The sequence below is a fragment of the Sceloporus undulatus genome, chromosome 1 (assembly GCF_019175285.1).
Source record: "Sceloporus undulatus isolate JIND9_A2432 ecotype Alabama chromosome 1, SceUnd_v1.1, whole genome shotgun sequence".
Classification (NCBI taxonomy): domain Eukaryota; kingdom Metazoa; phylum Chordata; class Lepidosauria; order Squamata; family Phrynosomatidae; genus Sceloporus; species Sceloporus undulatus.
In genome coordinates this window covers 239,408,275-239,427,531 of record NC_056522.1, presented here as the reverse complement: position 1 = coordinate 239,427,531, position 19,257 = coordinate 239,408,275, and the positions used below count along the sequence as shown (strand labels likewise).

At 37.8% G+C, this 19,257-nt stretch overlaps 2 protein-coding genes and 1 long non-coding RNA gene across 5 annotated transcripts in view; 2 read left to right on the top strand and 1 right to left on the bottom strand.

Moving 5' to 3' along the window:
* Window positions 1-19,257, top strand: part of SEC22A (SEC22 homolog A, vesicle trafficking protein) — a 1,054,631-nt gene that overhangs the window by 908,167 nt on the left and 127,207 nt on the right. The window lies entirely within an intron of this gene.
* Window positions 1-19,257, top strand: part of PDIA5 (protein disulfide isomerase family A member 5) — a 213,893-nt gene that overhangs the window by 159,567 nt on the left and 35,069 nt on the right. For both annotated transcript variants that reach the window (XM_042445080.1, XM_042445081.1), the window contains 3 exons: window positions 6,671-6,741; window positions 7,891-8,054; window positions 11,922-12,052. In XM_042445080.1, the coding sequence (XP_042301014.1) occupies window positions 6,671-6,741; window positions 7,891-8,054; window positions 11,922-12,052 (366 nt within the window). The remainder of the gene's footprint in view (window positions 1-6,670; window positions 6,742-7,890; window positions 8,055-11,921; window positions 12,053-19,257) is intronic.
* The window catches only part of LOC121918972, a 35,296-nt gene continuing 26,802 nt past the window's right edge, over window positions 10,764-19,257 (bottom strand). The window contains exons 3-5 of the long non-coding RNA XR_006101358.1: window positions 13,032-13,109; window positions 11,891-11,951; window positions 10,764-10,868 (exon numbers count right to left, since the gene is read on the bottom strand). This is a non-coding gene — a long non-coding RNA (uncharacterized LOC121918972). The remainder of the gene's footprint in view (window positions 10,869-11,890; window positions 11,952-13,031; window positions 13,110-19,257) is intronic.

Genomic DNA, 19,257 nt, shown 5'->3' with positions numbered 1-19,257 from the left:
TGCATTTGTTGAGATAGAAGATGTCTGTCTGTATCAGGGCAAGTTTCTTGATGAGGTTGATGTATTTCCACTCCATTCGGCTAAATTTAGTGCTTTCCATAGTGGTAGAATTCAAAGATATAGGCGTGTTTGTCTGTAGAATCAGTATGCAGAGAGATCTTGTAGCAACTTTGAAACTAACTGAAATAAATAAGTTGGCAGCATGAGCTTTCATAGACTTCATATATGCATCTGAGGAAGTAGAATGAAGTCTATGAAATCTCATACCGCCAACTTCTTCCTTTCAGTTAGTCTCAAAGGTGCTACAAGATCTCTCTACGTACTGATTATACAGACTAACACAGCTATATCTTTGAATTGTAAAAATAAGATAATAAGCTGTGGCAATTTACTGGCCTTTAATAATATTTATCCCCCAAATTTATTGCATTAGCTAGGTGATCTTGTTTCGCCTTTAGCTTACGGCATTCATTGTGATTTATTTACTGTCATTAAATTGGGGTTTGCATGTGCAATGGCTACAGAGGCCATTATTCTGTTCATGGGACCTTCTAGGGTCACATGGGATGCCAGAAATGCCAAAAAGGGAGGGTGTGAAACTGCCCAGAAATCTATCTCTCAGTTTGAAATAACAGTAATTTTTATGTGAGTAAATACCTTGAAGGTATTAGATCCAATCTGATCTTGAAAGCTAAGCAGGGTCAGCACTAGTTAGTAGTTTGATGGCAGACTGGCAATGAATAACAGTGCTGTAGGCTATATGTCAGAGGGTGGAAATGGCAAAATCACCTCTGAGTATTCCTTGCCTAAGAAAACCCTATAAATTCATGAGGCCACCATAGTTCAACAGGTGACTTGAAGGCACATATGTACACTCAAGGATGTGAGGCTGCCAATGAATATCAGGTGTTGCAGGCTATATTTCAGAGGAAGGAACTGGCAAAACCACCTCTTCAGTGTTCCTTGCCTATGAAAACCCTATGATTTTCATGAGGTGGACATAGGTCGACAGGCAGTTTGAAGGCACATATCCAAATAGGTACATACCATAAACACATTTAAAAGGCAAATTGGCACTCTTGGAAGCTTCCAAGAAAGGCAAATCACCTTTTTGGTAGCCAAAACAAGGTGATGGGTCAGGAAGTCTTGAAGGGTCATAGGCTGCCAAAACAGCCTTGGAGGCCTCCTGTTGCCCTAGGGACACAAGTTGCCGTCCCTTGCTTTAGAGGAGTACTGAATGCATAAATGTGACACTGAGAAGGTCAGAACATACTGCCACTTTGGGTGTGGATTGTACATGTCTCCTATAATTACCATTAGCCAAAGACTAATTGTGGTCTCATCATCCCTATACCTCTGAAAGGGGTGATGTGTGCATTTGCAGGCAGCTTTTACTAAAGATTATATTCTAACAAAGTTCTGGGAATCCCGATTATGCCATTATCTGACATATTCTCAGATATATTCCAGACAAGACTCAGAGGAACCAATGTTAGCATGTTACAGCTGACAAAAGGGTATCTTTGCACTTGGTTTCTGACCTTTCTCTTCCCCTCCTGGGACAGGATATGTGACTTCACTTCCATAGGCTTTGGGCTTTAGTGCAATCATGTCGATATTCACTTAACACAAAATGGTGTCTCTCTGAAGAATGCACATCAAAGGTGTTTTGCTGTAAAAACTCTGAGGCTTCCTGGACAATCCCAGAAAACCTTATACAGCATATTATATGCAGCAGCAAGCTTAAGAACATCTTGGAGAACATTCTTAGGAAAGCAAGGGAAGCTTAGCAGCAAGGAATCTAAAGCTATTCAGAGTCATAATGCAGTAGCTGGGGGCAGGGGACAAACAGCTTTCATGTTTATTTTCTGTGTGGCTCTAAAATAGGCTGGGAGGATTTAACAGTTAACCTTGCAAGACCAATGAAAAGTGCAATATTGAAAGGATGGTGAGAGTTGACATGATGTGGAATTTTTGAAGATGTAATTTCCATACAGTAACAAGAGAAGGAATGATTGTGGGAAATATGTAAAAAGTATTTCATGGGGAGCTGGGGAACAGCTTTGCCCAAAGGCTTTCTGGTACCAAGAAAATACCAGTTCAGTCCTCCATTACTATGTTTATTTGCCTGTCCCACCTATAATGATGAAATCAGAAAATTAAAAGGAGAAGAAAGACAGGGAAAGACTATCTAATCCATATACCCACACCATACTTTGCAGCTGGGACCAATTATACTTATATCATCCCTAATGCAAAAAAGGGCGGGGGGGGGGGACCTTTTACATTTCCTAATGTAATAATTTCCAGGCAGAATCGTGTGTGTTTTCATAAAGTGCAAATGGAACAATAAGTTGATTGATGTCAGTATAGTCATGAAAGGGTATATATATATCAAGTGATATAAGAGTTAAATCTTACGTGTTTCTAGTTGAATACAGAAGAGTCACAGTTGTATTTGGTCTTTTCTTTTTTTTAATGGAAAGTTGTAGCCTTTTCTTCCTACTCTGTCATGCAAATGCTAGAATACTAGTTGACTGGTTATCCCCAATGTCATTAAATGCATATCCACTGGGAATAAATGCAAAAAGTTACAATTTCATAGTATGTTGCATTTATGATTGGTGGTGTTTTTGCAAAAGTTGCCATCTAAGTGGATGTTTACACAAATCTTAGAGCTGCAGGTTAATCTTAGATTCAGGGTGATTTCTTAACAAGCAGGGGGTTTTAGCTGTTTATCATATCAGTTTTAGCCTCTTTATGAGTTGCTTAGAGTTCTTTGAGTTTGTCAGTAAACATGGGGACACAGTTGATTCAGCAGACATTGTTTCCTTCAGCTTCCAAAGGGCTTTATTTTCTCAGACTCCTGAGAAAACATAGCTGTTACAAGAGAAGAGGAGAGGTCTTCTTATGGAACAATATCTATTTAAAAAACAGGAAATACGGGTTGAGACCCTTATCTGGAATTCCTGAAGTATTCCAAAATGGTCCTCTTGAGTGTCTGAGCAAAGATTACCTTTGCTTTCTGTTAATTCAGTGTATGCAAACTTTGTTTCATGCAAAGAAATATTAAAAACATTGTATAAAATTACTTTCATACTATGTGTATAAGGTATATATGAAATAAATATTATGTTTAGGCTTGGGTTTCATCTCCAAGGTACGTCATTATGTGTATGCAAATATTCCAAAATCTGTAAAACTCTGAAATCCAAAAGCCTAAAATTTTATTCAGACCAACCAAAAAGTGACAAAATAGTCAGAGAGCTTTGGAAAGACTGTCTAGGAGGGATGTTAGACTATCCTTTTGGAAATCATCAAACACATTGGATGGCCAGCTCTTGTGAGTGCATTAGTTGTGGATTCCTGCCTGGCAGACGGTTGGACTAGATGGCCCTTGAAGTTCCTTTATTATTCTTTCTATAGTTTTTTTTTTTTTAAATGGAAAGATACAGTAGAAAACCCCCAGTATCAGTCATTTCTGCATTTCTATAGTCATTTCTAAAGAAAGCACAATTTCAACATTCTGAAAGTCATGAGCTGGAACCATAGTATGTTTATGGGACGAGCCAAGTGTTTGCAGTGTTCAGACTTTCCCTCAAAATAGCCCTATGTCTTGATTATTTTATTAATATTCTGAAATATTGCCTGATACATTTTATCCGACAGTGTCCAAATATGTATGCTTTTATTGTCATGTGGTGGATGAGAAAAAGAACTGAGCCATTTCTTGCTAAGAGGCTTATGTATCCTGAGTGGTGTGTTAGGTCCTTGCCCAAACATTCCTGCCTGCTGACTGGGCCTGAGGACATAAACACTATTACATCAGTCCAGAGCCCAACACATCTGTTAAAACATGGGATGGGATGGGATGGGAAAGGCACATGGAAATTACATGGGTGTATATTAAGTCTGTTTTATGATACGTTTACTCCTGGATTGTGACATTTAGGCAACTTGTTTCCACATACATATTTTAATATCTTATGTAGTTAGATGCAAGTAGCACTATTGCCACCTAACAGCTACTCACTGCTTTAAAGAAGTAGACCAAATCCAGCTCAGGATAACAGAGGATAATTGACAATAGTGTGAACTAGTGGCTGAAGTATGTGTACAGGAATGAATTTTAGGATTTATCAGGAGGCTGTGAACTGTCATTTTTTAAAACTGAGAACCAATTCTTGTGTAAGGAAATTGTACTAGCATGACAAAAAATATATTCTGAACTAGTAGACTGTGTGTAAAAGCACAAGCATCATTATGCATGTTAACTGCAGTACCTGCAGCTGGCGACTTTTCTGATACCAAGGGATCACAGTTAGTAGTGTATGGTTCTCTGGGCTGAAAGTTAACTATCTTGTGTGCATCCAAGTGTGCATCCAAAGCAATATCCTTCAGTGATGCATCTTAATCACAGTACCTGCATTAACATCACTCACTGATTTCTACATCTTAGAACTAACATAGTTTTAGTGTTTAATAATGTGAGTGAGGAATCCCATTCATATCTCACAGCTGCCATTACTTGCTTGCTGTCTTTAACCTGAACTTTTAGAATCAGCCCCCTCTTAACATAAGTAGATAACAATACCATTGTTGCTATTATTATAATTTTTAAATAAAATTATTATTTTCTATTGTAGAGAATGCTCATCTGTTGGAGGCGAGCTGCCTTGCATGCTTAAGAAAAACACTGCATGAATTCTGAGTCAGTAATGTAAATAAATAAGCAATATAATGTGTTCTACTAAATGCACACCCACATTTGCAATACATCTTTCAGGCACATTTAATAATTGGTGGGTGACATTTCCTTGGAGTGCATGCTTATCTTTTTTTAAAACCAAAATACAGCTCTGCGTTAAACTGAGAGGTTTCTATGCAGCATTAAAATATTAATCTAAAGTCTCCAAAGCAAACAACAAATGAATTTAAGTCTCCAGGACCAGATGAACTACATCCAAGGGTATTAAAAGAACTGGCAAATGTAATCTTAGAACCATTGGCAATAATTTTTGAGAACTCCTGGAGAACAGGAGTCCCCGCAGACAGGAGGAGGGCAAACGTTGTTCCCATCTTCAAAAAGGGAAAAAAAGAGGATCCCAACAATTATTGTCTAGTTAGTTTGGCATCAATACCAGGAAAGATTCTAGAGCAGATCATTAAACAGAGAGTCTGTGAACATTCAGGAAGCAATGCCATAATCACAAAAAGTCAACATGGGTTTCTGAGAAACAAGTCATGCCAGACTAATCAGATCTCTCTCTTTTTTTTTTTAATAAAATAACCAGCTTGGTAGATGAAGGGAATGCTGTGGATATAGTATATCTTGATTTCAGTAAGGCCTTTGACAAGGTTTCCCATGACATTCTTGCAAACAAGCTTATGGAATGTGGGCTAGACAAGGTAACTGTTACATGGATTTGTAAATGGTTGACCGGCCGAACCTAAAGGGTGCTCAACAATGGCTCCTTTTCATCCTGGAGAGAAGTGACCAGTGGGGTCCCACAGGGCTCTGTCCTGGGACCAGTACTATTCAACATCTTTATCAATGACTTGGATGACAGAATTGGGAGCATACTTATCAAATTTGCAGATGACACCAAATTAGGAGGAATAGCTAATACTCCAGAGAGCAGGATCAAGATTCAAAATGACCTGAATAGACTAGAAAGCTGGGCCAAAGCTAACAAAATGAAATTCAACATGGAGAAATGTAAGGTACAGAACTTAGGGCGGAAAAATGAAATGCACAGATATAAGATAGGGGACACCTGGCTGAATGAGACTACATGTGAAAGGGATCTGGGAGTCCAAGTAGACCACAAGTTGAACATGAGTCAACAGTGTGATGCAGCAGCTAAAAAGGCCAATGCGATTCTAGGCTGCATCAATAGAAGTATAGTGTCTAGATCAAGGGAAGTAATAGTGCCACTCTATTCTGCTCTGGTCAGGCCACACTGTGTCCAGGATTTCTGGGCACCACAGTTCAAAAAGGATGATGACTAGTTTGAGTGTGTCCAGAGGAGGGCAACCAAAATGGTGAAAGGTCTGGAAACCATACCTTATGAGGAACGACTTAAGGAGCTGGGGATGTTTAGCCTGCAGAAGAGATGGTCAAGAGGTGATACGATAGCCCTGCTTAGGTATTTAAAGGAGTGTTACATTGAGGATGGAGCAAGCTTGTTTTCTGCTGCTCCAGTGACTAAAACACAGAACAATCCATGCAAGCTCCAGGAAAAGAAACTCCACCTCAACATTAGGAGGAACTTCTTAACAATAAGAGCTGTTCGACAGTGGAACACACTTCCCCAGAGAGTGGTGGAGTCTTTTCTTTGGAGGTCTTTAAGCAGAGGCTGGATGGCTATCTGTCAGGGATGCTTTGATTTGGATTTCCTGCATGGCAGAGGTTGGACTGGGTGGCCCTTGTGGTCTTTTCTGACTATGGTTCTATGAAATAAAACTAAGACACAAAACACTGCATTTTGTAAGAGATCTGCTTTTTTTAAAAAAAAAAAAGCTGTTAACATGAATCCTGTAAATGAACAAAGTGATTGCTTTGAAAACTAGAAGCAGCTCATGTGATCTTGGTGAGGGATGTATTTGGCCACTATTCTTTGCTGCATCATCATCATCATAATATTCTGTGTGTTTTTTTCCCGAACAGGGTGTGGGCACTGTAAGAAAATGAAGCCAGAATATGAGAAAGCAGCTGAGATGCTCCATGCAGACAATGATGTAAGCTAATTCCCTTTCCTAACTCTGTTTCCAAATGATCCTTAATAAATAACTGAAATCATAAAAATTGTTCTCCTTTCTTGCTGCAGCTATTTCAGCAATTCCCATCTTCCCAAGGGGCTGCAAAAGAAATGGTTCCAAAGTATAATCTCATCGGTAATGCATGAGCTCTGCCAAAATTGTTAGCAAGAACATTTTGTCTTTAAATACACACACACATACAATGCAAGGTGTTCATATATTCAGCTATAGGGCCTTGCATTGTAAATAATATGACTGAATCCCAATGCTGCATGGAAATGTTTTGTCCCCTTCATTAATTACACATTTCATGTTTAATGCAAACCTACAAAAGCCCTGGCTTGTATTTATGCTGTATATTTGTAAAACCAGTAAGGGTGTTCTCCTCCCCTATACAGCTGTTTAAGCAGGAGTCACAAGCTTTGACTTGATTTTATACCTAGTGTGCCTTCCAGTAAAGCAAAGCATTATGTTCGACAGTTAATATTAGTGCAATTAAAGCCACACTCTAATAGGGTCATGTAGTAAGTGCTGACCTTGCTACATAATTTGGGCACTTACACTTTTTTCCTGTTGGTATATTTATATTTGACGGGGAAGCTCATCTTTGTGTAATGGTTGGATAGGTTTGAGACACAAAAGTAAGTGGATTTTTTTAAGCTAGTGGAGAAAAGAAAGTTCCACAAATGAAAGCCTCTGTGGGCTTGCTTGTAGAAGCCCATTAATTGAGATCTGGAGCTAAGTCACATGTGTGCAGCTAATATTAATGTTGAATTTTGGCCAGTGAAGAACTTCACAACATGATCATCCCACGCTGGGTTTCCATTTCTCTCCTTGCAACATGCAGCTAAATGTATTGTTTATTGGCTGGTCATATATGTTGAGAATTCCCCTTGGAATGAATGGTGTAGTTTGTTATTACAAAATCTTGTTAAACTTTGCAGCTCTTGGTGGGGAAAATGATAGTGTTTTCAAGCACACCTTTGTTACATACACTTTGAATATTCTTTGTAGAACTGTGCAAGATGGTTTTGTTCTGGATGATTGATCTATGAATTCTTAGCCCCTTATCTAAGCTTATGCTTAGAATTGATAATTTATGGTTAACCATATTTCTTCATATTGCAGAAACCAGGTGTCCTGGCAGCTGTAGATGCTACTGTCAACAAAGCTGTAGCCGAAAGATTTCACATATCAGGATTTCCAACATTAAAATACTTCCAAGATGGAGAGGAGAAATATACTCTCCCACACCTGCGAACAAAAAGTAAAATTATTGAATGGCTTCTAAAGTAAGTGATATGCACTGGAAATATGCCGAGCTTAACAACTAGCCACTGCTTTTTAAAAAAGAAATTTCCAGTATCTCCATCTCTTCCCATTTAAATATTTTACAAATTGTATAAAGTTCTGATCTTCTATAAAGCTAAATGAACATGGTTTTCTGTGGGTTTCCAGACTATGTGGCCATGTTCTGTAAAAATTTATTCCTGGTGTTTCTCCTGCATCTGTAGTTGGCATCTTCAGAGGCCAGCCATCTGATGCAGGTGAAACATCAGGAATAAATTCTTACAGAATGCAGCCACATAGCCAGGAAAACCCACAGAAAACTATGGACAGCGGCCGTGAAAGCCTTTGACTTCATATTAAATGAACATGGTTTATGTTTAAAATTTTAAAAACAATAAACCAGTCCTTTCTAGAGGGCATTTTTCCTTTTACATCCCTTCACACATTCTTTTGAAAACTAAATGATTTCTGTTTTCAAATACTGTAAGCTTCTGTTCAGAGACACAAGAGCAAGAATTCTGCAAAATAAACTAGGGATGGAGAGTCAGTGTTGTGTAGTGGTTTGGACTTTGGTCTACAGTTTTGCAAGCCAAGGTTCAAATCCCTGCTCAGCTATGGAAACCCACTGGGTAACCTTGGACAAGTCACACACTCTCAGACTTAGAGGAAGGCAAAGACAAATGTCCTCTGAACAAATATTGCTCAAAAAGTCCTGTGATAGGGTCACCATAAGTCAGAAATGACTTGAAGGTAACACAACAACAAAAGAGAAAGAGAGAAGGATTCAAATGCTTTCCTTTCTGGATAGTGGCCATGTTGCTCTTGCATCAGAAACTTGGTTTTTCTGTTCTTTTCAAAATCTATTATAAATGTATTAAGCATATGAAGTCACAGATTTCCCTGTTGCTTCCCTGACTCTGAGGACCAGTTCAGCAGATCTACAGATACTAATCACTTACATGTTTGAGTTTTGATTGTTTGATTTTTATTTTATTTTAGGCAAGTTGTTTCTTAAATGACTATGGTAGTTAAGAAAGATGGGAATGTACCACAGGCTTATACTGGGCCCCATTCCTGGTTCCCTGTGAATTAAGCCTGTGGCTGGCATTCCAGGTCACAAACACCCTATTGGGAGGACAGCACCATGCTGTAATGGGTGACCAATAGCAGATTCAATCCCTGTAGGTCTCCTTGAGTCCCATTTACCAGAGTACTTAAAGTAGAATGTAGGTGGTTCTTGAACTTTCCTGAAAGTGGAATGAGGTGGCAAAACAGGACCAGGGTAATGCTCATTCTAAATGTGCAAGAGTCAGTCTCCACATACCTGCATGATCTGTTCAGAGGTGAGTGAGTGTAACTTCTGAATGTAAAAAGCCATTTCTTTTAAAAGCCTTTTTAGAGGTTAGGCATTGTTTTTCCTGAAAATTGGAAGAATGTTGGAAAGAATCTAGATCACAGTGATGAGCTCAGATCATTCCCAACCTAGGTGATGAGTGCAGAGTGCAAAAGAAGCACCATATGTAGTATCCTGGATGCCACTCTGGTGATGGGTTGACTGTGCTGGGTACTTGGCAGTATACTTTGTATTTGCATATTCCTGAGCTCCTAGGCTTGTTAGTCAGAAGGTGGGAACTACTGCCACATGAAGTGCTAAAGAGGGTTGATTAGTAAATGCTTTCGCTTTCTTGTCCTATTCACCTAAGCTTTTGTTTTGTATACCCTTAGTAGACAAGATGGGGATGACTGAGATCTCTTGTTCTTTTCAGAGAGACAGTGAGATGTTACTATGGAGTTACTAAAGTAATGGCGAGGCTAGGCCTCTTGGTAGTACATAGAATAGGTATGAATGCGCAGGCACCAAAAAAGAAAGAGACATGGAAGACAGAACAATATAGTTTCCTATATTTATAAGACTCTCTGGAGAGAATATAGATTGGACAGTCTGATAGCAGCATAGGAACCAACAGTGTTGGTCAGAAGGACAGGGGTAGAGCAGAGATCACAAACAGAGCATCATTGAAAGGATTCATAGACGTCTATGTGCATATATTCCTTTGATCATACAAGCTCATGCTTACGAACAACATACATGCTGTAAAAATGAGGATAACCAATCATCCTCATCCCAAATCCACAACATGCCTAGGCTGTAGTTAAAAATACATTAATCTGAATTCCAGTACATATGGAAAACTGAGTCATTCTAAGTGGAGGACTTACTGGTGGTGGCATTCTTGTTCATGGTTAGAGAGATTATTCATTAAAGAAGTTGCCAGTTAGCCCAGAGCATACTGCATCAATTTTGAACAAAATGACAAATTCACGAGTTTAAAATGCACATGCTATTATGCCTCTGTGTGTCTCTTGCATACAGGAAAGGAATACAAAAGTGCCCTTGGGAGCATGGGGATGTGAATTCTTAATGTTTTGTTCCAAAAAAGTTTAAATTTGCCAGGTTGGCATTAAGGGTGCATAAAAAGGAAACTACTTGTTTTGAAAATGCTTGGCAATGTTGCATTTTTAACCATATAATTGGGATACTTGTGCTCTGGGGCATATACCCTCTACTTTTTAGCATCTGAATTTTAATTAACAGTGTTTTACAGTTTTATAAGCTGTAGCTCTTGAAGGATCATTATAACTAGTTTTAATTAATTTGGATTCACTATGGCTTTATGAAAAAACTCAAAGTATAGTGCACATACCTTAAATACTAATGTGCTGAATGGTGAGAGATTCTTCAGTCAGACCTTATTCCCACAGGAGGTCCTCTAGGGTAAACAACCCATGAATTGCTGTTGGATTTTATCCTGGACCTAAGTCATGGTAGCAGGAAGAATGTTAAATTTGGACTGGGATGTCAGGTTCTAGTCTTAGTCCACAGAAGATCTTACCATGTCATTTCATAGTTCCAGCAATTAATCTATGAATTAAAATTGTTTTGGGGAGAAATACTGTATGCCAGTAGCAGGCTGATTCTCATGAATTGTTTATTCTTAAGTAATTAAAACAGCTAGCACCATCACTAATGCCCTTGTCCAACAAGAGGGAGAAAGTGGTATGAAAACATTCCCAAGGTTTTCAGAATGTAAAAAAAATGAGAGAAAACTAGGACAACACAGACGCTCAGAGCAGCACATTGGGGAGGTAGTGTGTTCAGTGGAGTTGGAATTCAGACTAAATGGGAGATTTATGGTAAGTACATTGAATAAAATTACTTCATGCTGAAAGATATTATCCCAGTTTTATAAAATATGCCAGTGGTTATACATTTGAATGGTGTGTGCTTTGCTGTTCTTGTAATTACTACAGTGGTGAGAGGGAATGGTATTGTTTTATTTAAGTTCTCTTCTTTTTCAACCAAAAGGATAAAGATAATACTGGGCAGTACAACTGATACTTTAAAGTAACTGGGGTTCATTTTGTTTTATGAAATCTGTTGTACTCCTAACAGTTCAGATCTTATGATAAGCTATGATTAATCAGAACAGTGAGCATCAGTTTAGGTTTACATACAGACTTAACAAATGGTGGTTAATCTTTGGTACAGTTTGTTTTAAACAACCCAGTTTCATGACCCAAGACCTGTTTCAACCAGTTCACAGTTAAGGTTAGTCACAGCTTGTCAGGTTAACTCTATATAAAAAATAAAAACAGAAAAAAAGTTCCTGAATATTTTATGTTTGTGGCAGTGGAACCAGGGGCTATAAGCCTGAGAATCTTCTTATGGCTTATTGCTGTCTGTATTGAAATATATAAGAGTTCCACATTTTTTTATTTTGATGGATTTCTGCCTTACAGGGCCACCTTGGGATTTTGTATATGTGCACTTACAAACCTAAATAAATGTTATTTTCTTCTCTCTTCAGTCCTCAAGCACCACCTCCACCTGAACCAACCTGGGAAGAAAGGCAAACAAGTGTTATCCATCTTGCAGGTGAAGACTTCAGGGAATCTTTGAAGAAAAAGAAGCACGCCCTTGTAATGTTCTATGCACCATGTGAGTAGATGTTTGTCTTGTCACATAGTTAGAGACGTATCATCTGTTGGAGACCAAAAGAGAGAGAAATGGCCTTTGGTTTTGCACCAAACAGATTTGAGTGCATTCTGCTAAATACGTGGGGCTAGCTGAGTGTTAGAGCACATTCCTTGCCTCAGAGGGACCCAAGCTCATTTTCTGACATTTTGAGGAACTGGGCTGGAAAGGATATCTCTCTGAGACCCCCGGAGAGTTGTGACCCAATGCAGTAGAATATCTTGACCAGGCAGGAGGAGGTGATTTCCTAATCTGTTTTATTACAAACAAGAAAGCACTTTTTGGCATCTTAACGCCTAATTAATCTATTTGCGCGTGAGCATTCATGGACTAGACATTACGACCAGTGTGTGTTGCCTTTGCACTTCCTCTCCAGGGCAAGTCATTATTCTGACAAGTTTGATGTATATATTTTGGGTGGAATGAATGAGAAATTGAAAACAGGGGAAGGCAGAAGAAATAGCATCATAGTACTGTGAGTGAAAGCTGTAAAAAATCTGATGAAGGAAAAACGTGGCCAGATGGAAAGTCTGTTGAATGATTTTAAAATGGTAAAGCATTAGTAATGTGTACTTTTGGTGAAAGAGATGTTTAAGAATTAAAGCAGGAAGTAAAAATAGTCAGTATTAAAAAGAACTTGAAGAACTGGGGTGTAGGCTAAAAGGAAGGATCCTGAATTTTAACATTACATTTTGGAAGTCAAATTTGCTTCCTCTCCCAGCATGATGCTCTTTACCAGGCAAAAGGTGTGTATGTGTGTGCTTGAGAAAGAGAGAGACTATTTGGTCTTGGCATTTTACATTTTACATCTCAGCTTTTGTGTGTTGTTCAAGATGGCTAGAAAAAATAAATATGAAGAAGCATCACTCCTCCTTGTTAGTCTCATTAATTTTCTTGGTTCCCTCCCCCAAATGTTCCTATTTATTTGCAAGCAAATACAAACCTGCAATCTTATTTTCTGCACAAAATGAAAGTCTATTTCTTCAGTTTTGATCTAGAAATCTGCTGACCTTCCAGGCTCCTAAGAAAAATATTAATTATATAAGGTCACTGTGTAAACTACTGAACAGTTTAAATTCTAATGCCATTCTGGAAACCATTGCCTGTTTAATCCTCAGTGTGGATAAATCCAAATGCTTGTTTAAACCATGTAGTTTAATTGACTTCTAAAGGTTATGTTAGCTATAATTTATGTATTCTAATTTAATTATGGATAGATTCAGTCATACACACTGATAGCCATGTGAACATGTTTTTCCTGAAGATTCTCATTCTACTTACACCCGCTCATAATACTCTTTGGTGTGTCCTTAATTCTAGTGGGACTATTTTGAAGAGAAAGTGTTCCTCATTAGCAGATTTGTCAGAAAAGTGGTGGGTTATCAAAACTGAGCACTGAAAAAGGAGCTACTATTGGTAGAATATGTTCCTCCACACCTTTGAGATAAAAGGATTTCTGATCCACATTTAGTAATGAATATCCTTTTAATTAAGAGTCATGAGAAACCCTATGATTAATGCATTTGCTCTTGTCATTGTGCTGTTATAATTTCCTGTGTTCAATAGGCTCTGCATCTTCAGTCCTATTTCAGATAACTGTGCGGTACCTTTGATATATAATGCACTCTTATACACCAGCCTCTTTCTTAATCATGTACTCTAGGAAGCAACTACTGAATATTTTAAATCTCGGCTTGTAGTGAAATAATTATTAGGGAAACAGAACAAGAACAAATCATCGTATATTGAGAGTGTTCCCTTCCTGCACCGGTAATGTGTCTTCTGTTAAATTTGATCGATTATCTCTGTTTATCACTTTCTCAATCATGGAACCTCTCGGGGGTTTTATGCCTGCCAATTACTGCTAACTTGCTTATTTTAGTGCAGAAGGAGAACCACTAAGATTGCCAACCTGCTTTAGTTCAAATAATTTCCTTTCTCTATTCAGAGCCACATCCCATGCCTGTGATGTTCTTTAGCCAAAGCCATCCTAACTGTGTTCAGTAAAGAGCTGGAAGCATCTTGCATGATTAGAGTTGTTTTTGAATCAGAACTGTTTGGTCCAACTACTTGATGCCCTCTAAAACCCTCAGTTTAGTTAAGCTAAGAATCTTACTGAAGCCCACATGTCCACTGTGTGACACCTAAAGCTGAGGACATTGGCCTCTTAGTAAAACTGTTATTCTTATTGTTGCTGTTGTTGTGTGCCTTCAAGTTGTTACCAACTTATGGCGACCCTAATTGAACCTATCTTTTTTGGCAATTTTTTTCAGAGGGGGTTTGCCATTGGCATCCTCTGAGGCTGAGAGAGTTTGACTTGCCCAGGGTCACTCAGTGGGTTTCATGGACGAGTGGGGATTCGAACCTTGTTCTCCAGAATCATAGTCCAGTGTGCAAACCAGTACACTATGCTGGCTCTCTTAGTAAAAGTATACCTTGCTATTTCTCTAATCACAAAAGCAACTTCTGCAATATCTATCACAAGCAACAACTGCAGCAAAATATTGCAATGAGAAGTATATCAGATTATGATTTTGGCCAGTCAGTTCTATTGTCCTTTCCATACTGGGCTCTCCAACACTGTTTGTTGAGACCTCTTTTGTGTTATCTTGGTAAGCTCAGCTGTTATCAGCATACTATAAAGACTTCACAGATGCTTGCCAATGCATTTTAGTGGGTTTTTTTAAAGGAGTATTACAGAGAAAGTATTAAAATGCACACTCCTTGATTTTTGGGGATTGTTTTATTCCACACAAATAGATACTCCACCATCTGAGTTTGTAATTGGAGGGAATGAAGGAATCAAATCCATGCTATAAATCTGAGCTTAACTCCAGGCTTGGAGAAGGAATTGCAATTACACTTCCAGTATCCTTTCATAGTGATGCTTCAGGAGCTGGAAAGAGTGAGGAAGTGTGTGTGTGTGTTTAATGAAGTGAATGGAGTATCTGTCAATAGGAGAAACATCTCAAATGATGAACCACAATCAAAAATCATATCTGAATGTATGTATTAACCCCTTAGTTCATATAATTAAAAGTTGCTTCCCACAGCCATAAAGCAAACTCTGCAAGTTGTATGGAATTGTTGTTTCCTAATATTGCATAGCATTATACCAAAAATAAATGAAGCCAGCTCCTGTCCAGTACTATCCTATGTACTAGCTCATTTCTTAGGAGTAGACAATGGTATCCACACCAGATCCCACAAGGAGTCGCTCATCATGCCCCACTTCTGGCTTGGTTAGGCAAATATTTCCCTCTATAAAGAAATGCTTCCATTAATATTACAAGAAGACTTGATATGAGTTTAACACTAAATGCACTTATTAGGAATCCAAAGTTATCAGTAAGTCAGAGTAAGCACAATTGAGATTTTATGTTATTTTTAAATTTTGCTTTTACAGTAAAATTTTAAAGAAAAGGGTTTTATTACCCCCTGCTGACATTTAGGTTTTGTTAAATTTTGTATTTGAAGACAGCCACATAACATTCCATTCCAGGAATATACTGACAAGATTGGATAGGCTTTCATGGTTGCAAGCTGTGAAGAGAGAATTCTGAGGGGTTTTCTTTGTTTAAGCAAGATAAGAAAAATGGTACCTGCTGAAAATCTTTCTTCTCCACAATTGTTAAAAAGTTCAAGAGCCTTTTTACCCTAATTAAGAAAGGAAGAGTTGCTATGGATTTGTACTTTGAAAAGCAATGAGTACATAACAGGAGACTTTTATTTACAGTAATTATTAAGGTTTAGTACGATAAGTATTGAAACTTGTAAAGCATGCATCCTGTTAGCTTTGTTGCTGTGTTATACTTGCTTTGTAAGTTGTGTAGTAAGCAAAGAATCATAGATTCAAGTCCAAATATTATAGTGAATTCTTACAAGTTGTTAATTTCTTAAATTGAATTTGTAACTTCTAACTTTTTATTTTTTTTAAATAATGGTAATAGAAATGAAAAGTTATAATAAAATGAAAGTTTGCTCTTTTTTTCCTAATCAGTATCACTTCTGCCAGTATTATTAACTTTTCAAATGGCTTTAATATTCAAGGGCTCTGTAGAATGGCACCAAAAATGGAAGTTTCTGGTTGATGATTTACAGCAGAAAGCTGGTATCCACTTTGACCTACAAGTCATGTTAGAAAACAGCAGTTACCTCGAAATTATAATTGCTGGTTTATGAGATGGCTTCTATCATTATCTTTTACATGGCTATGGTATCCTTAACTTTTGGTGAAGGTCAAAGAAGACAATAGAATGAAACTCTCTGCCCCTCTTTCCTCATCTTTCAGTGGCATTTGCATTCAACAGTTGGCACTGAATTCTTCCTGAAATCATCACCATCATTTTGGTTTTTCTGCAAGTTTTTTTGCCTTCAGATTATAAAACTGAGCATACTAAGATAAGAATACTTTGGTTTTATTACCTTTTATGAAACCACAGGAGAGTGTTGATTTATGTTGATGGTAGTAGAGAAAGTTTCTCATACTTTGTTTAAAAAGATTATTCTTTTGTGCAATGTTCTTGTTACTATAAGGGAATTACCTTTACAGCCTTGCAAAGTCCTTTCTATGTTTTTCCAAACTGGTACTGCTCATAAGCTCCTGAAGCAACTTCCACTAACTGCTATCTTGTGTGGATTGTTGTCCCAGTGTGGGCCATAAGATTGTATTAATAAGCAAATTCAGCCACCCAATTGGGATCTTACTCTCAGATATAAAAAACTATGATCTCCCTGCAAAATATTCCAAAATCCATATTAGTGTGATATCCGTGGTATACTAAGCAAAAAAATCCAAAAATGTGTGTGAGGTTGCCTTTTCTTTGGCCCAACAAGAAAGGTATTATGTCAATTGGATTTTGGAATTATTCACATATCGAACTTGGAACCCTGATGAATAGCCTGGAACATTTTTGAAATGGGACATAATGTAATTAAACCAGAGAGCCCTCCAAAGTACTCCCACTCTTAAAAATTAATGTTACTATCATTCTTTTAGAAATGGCTGGTAGGTTGTGTGCAAATTAAATTTTTAAAAGTGGGTCTCCTTTTGAGCACTCAAGGCAGATTCCTGTGATACATTACATGTGCACTTCCTCATTTATGAAAATGTATGAATAGTAATGTGGAAATGGTTGCCCTATAGATTTATTTTAATCCCAGTACACAAAAGAAACAAGGAAGTCAGTCTCAAGTTAAAATATTAGATTGCAAACATTAACTAAAGCTTTAAGTGATAAATTGATGGGAGCCTGTTGTAAACATTGATGACAAACTTTAATTAGTTTGATCATGTAGATTATCCTGTTTATGGGACTCTTATGGTATGTTTCCATCACACTACTTTGATGGAGGGAAGGTGTTTGTGTGTATGGAATACCTGCTGATTGTCTAACGTGGCAGAGTGCCACATGGTTTTTGATTATTACAAGCTTGTTTATTTAGATAGCATTGGTACTGAATCTGCTTTTCTTTGGAGATTTCTGTTCACTGAGTATATCTTAAAAGGAGGAAATTCTGCTGATATAAATGGTATCTAGAAAACACGTTTCTTTTTCAGTTCTTTGCAAAATGATCTGTGCAATGATTTCCTCCTGAAACAGTTGCTATTTAATTCTTGCTCGCTTGTCTAAGTATATTAATTAGTATTGAGGGAGCTGCCCTTAAAAGTACTCGTTTAAACATTACTCTAACTCCAAAAGGTATGAGGCAGATTAATGATTAGACTTGAATGCTAGCAAGGAAGAAAATGTGGGTAAAAAAGCTAGGCTTTCTGTGAAAAAACTTAAACCCTAAAGATAAATTTGTCAGGTTTTGTACTCATAAAGCTTCTAATTCTTATATAACCAGATTTTTGCTTTAAATCTTTAATAACCTTAAAACATTGTAGGAGATTTAATTATTAAAAAGTAGATCACCTTTAGGACATGACCATATCAACTTTTAAAGATAGAAATTTCTCTCTTTGGCAGCTGGTTTGACAGTAGCAATAGAAAGAAACTCATTTTACACTAGATAATAGACTTCTCCATTAACATATTCCTTGCTGTTTTTATGTACATTCAGGTCATTTCCAACTTATGGTGAATCTATCATGGGGTTTTCTTGGCAAGATTTGTTCAGAAGAGGTTTCCCCTGAGGCTGAAAGCATGTGACTTGCCCAAGGTCCCCCAGTAGGTTTCATGGCTGAGCTGGGAATCAAAACTCTGGTCTCCATTCCAACATTCAAACCCCTACGCCATGCTCACTCTTAATGTGTCCCTGCTACAAGCTCTTTATAAGGCCACTTGTTTTGTTTTTCATTAACAGTGAAGTTTAAGCCTTATTTTAAATTCTCAATTATGGTGACTTTATACGGTGTCCTAGTGTCTGCCTGCATCTGTGAGTGATGTGGCATTTGACATCCTCAGAAAAACATTCCTTCCATAGCAATACAGCTGCCTTCAGCATCACTTTTGTAGAGGGAAGTTTCATTTTAGGCATGTGTAGGATGTAAGTGGCATAGCCATTTGATCACTATGTAGTAAAAGGTGTATTCTAGTAAGAAAAAAAATGTTGGGACAGTAGGGATGTGAAGAAGGCTCAGTGATATTTGCATCCTCATTGAAAAAAGATATCCCAACATCTGAGACCCTCACCAAGAAAAAAGGAGAACAGTAGCAAAATTCTTTGCATTTCATCACTTAGCTCAGGGAAAGTTTGATGTTTGTTGTTTTGTGCCTTCAAGTTGTTTCCTGCTCATGGTGACCCTAAGGCAAACCTATCACAGGGTTTTCTTGGGAAGTTTCTTCAACGGGGGTTTGCCATTGCCATCCTCTGAGGCAGAGAGAGTGTGACTTGCCCAAGGTCACACAGTGGGTTTCCATGGCCAAGATGTGATTCGAACTGTAGCTTGACCAAAAATTGGTATGGTTTTTCTGTACAGAAAATATATTTGGGGAAAATATACTGCCTCCTATGCAAGAATATTGTTTTATGTGCTGAAAATAATTTCTTGCTCAAAACACATTTTTTCTGCAGAAACAAAAAATGTGTATTTTTGCATAACAATAGTTGGCTCTCCATTTTTGCAGGGGATCCATTCTGGACACATACACACCCCCTGTGAAAATGGAGGCTCGCGCTTATTCAAACCTCACAGCGTGTGCCATTAAGAAAAGCGAAGGCTG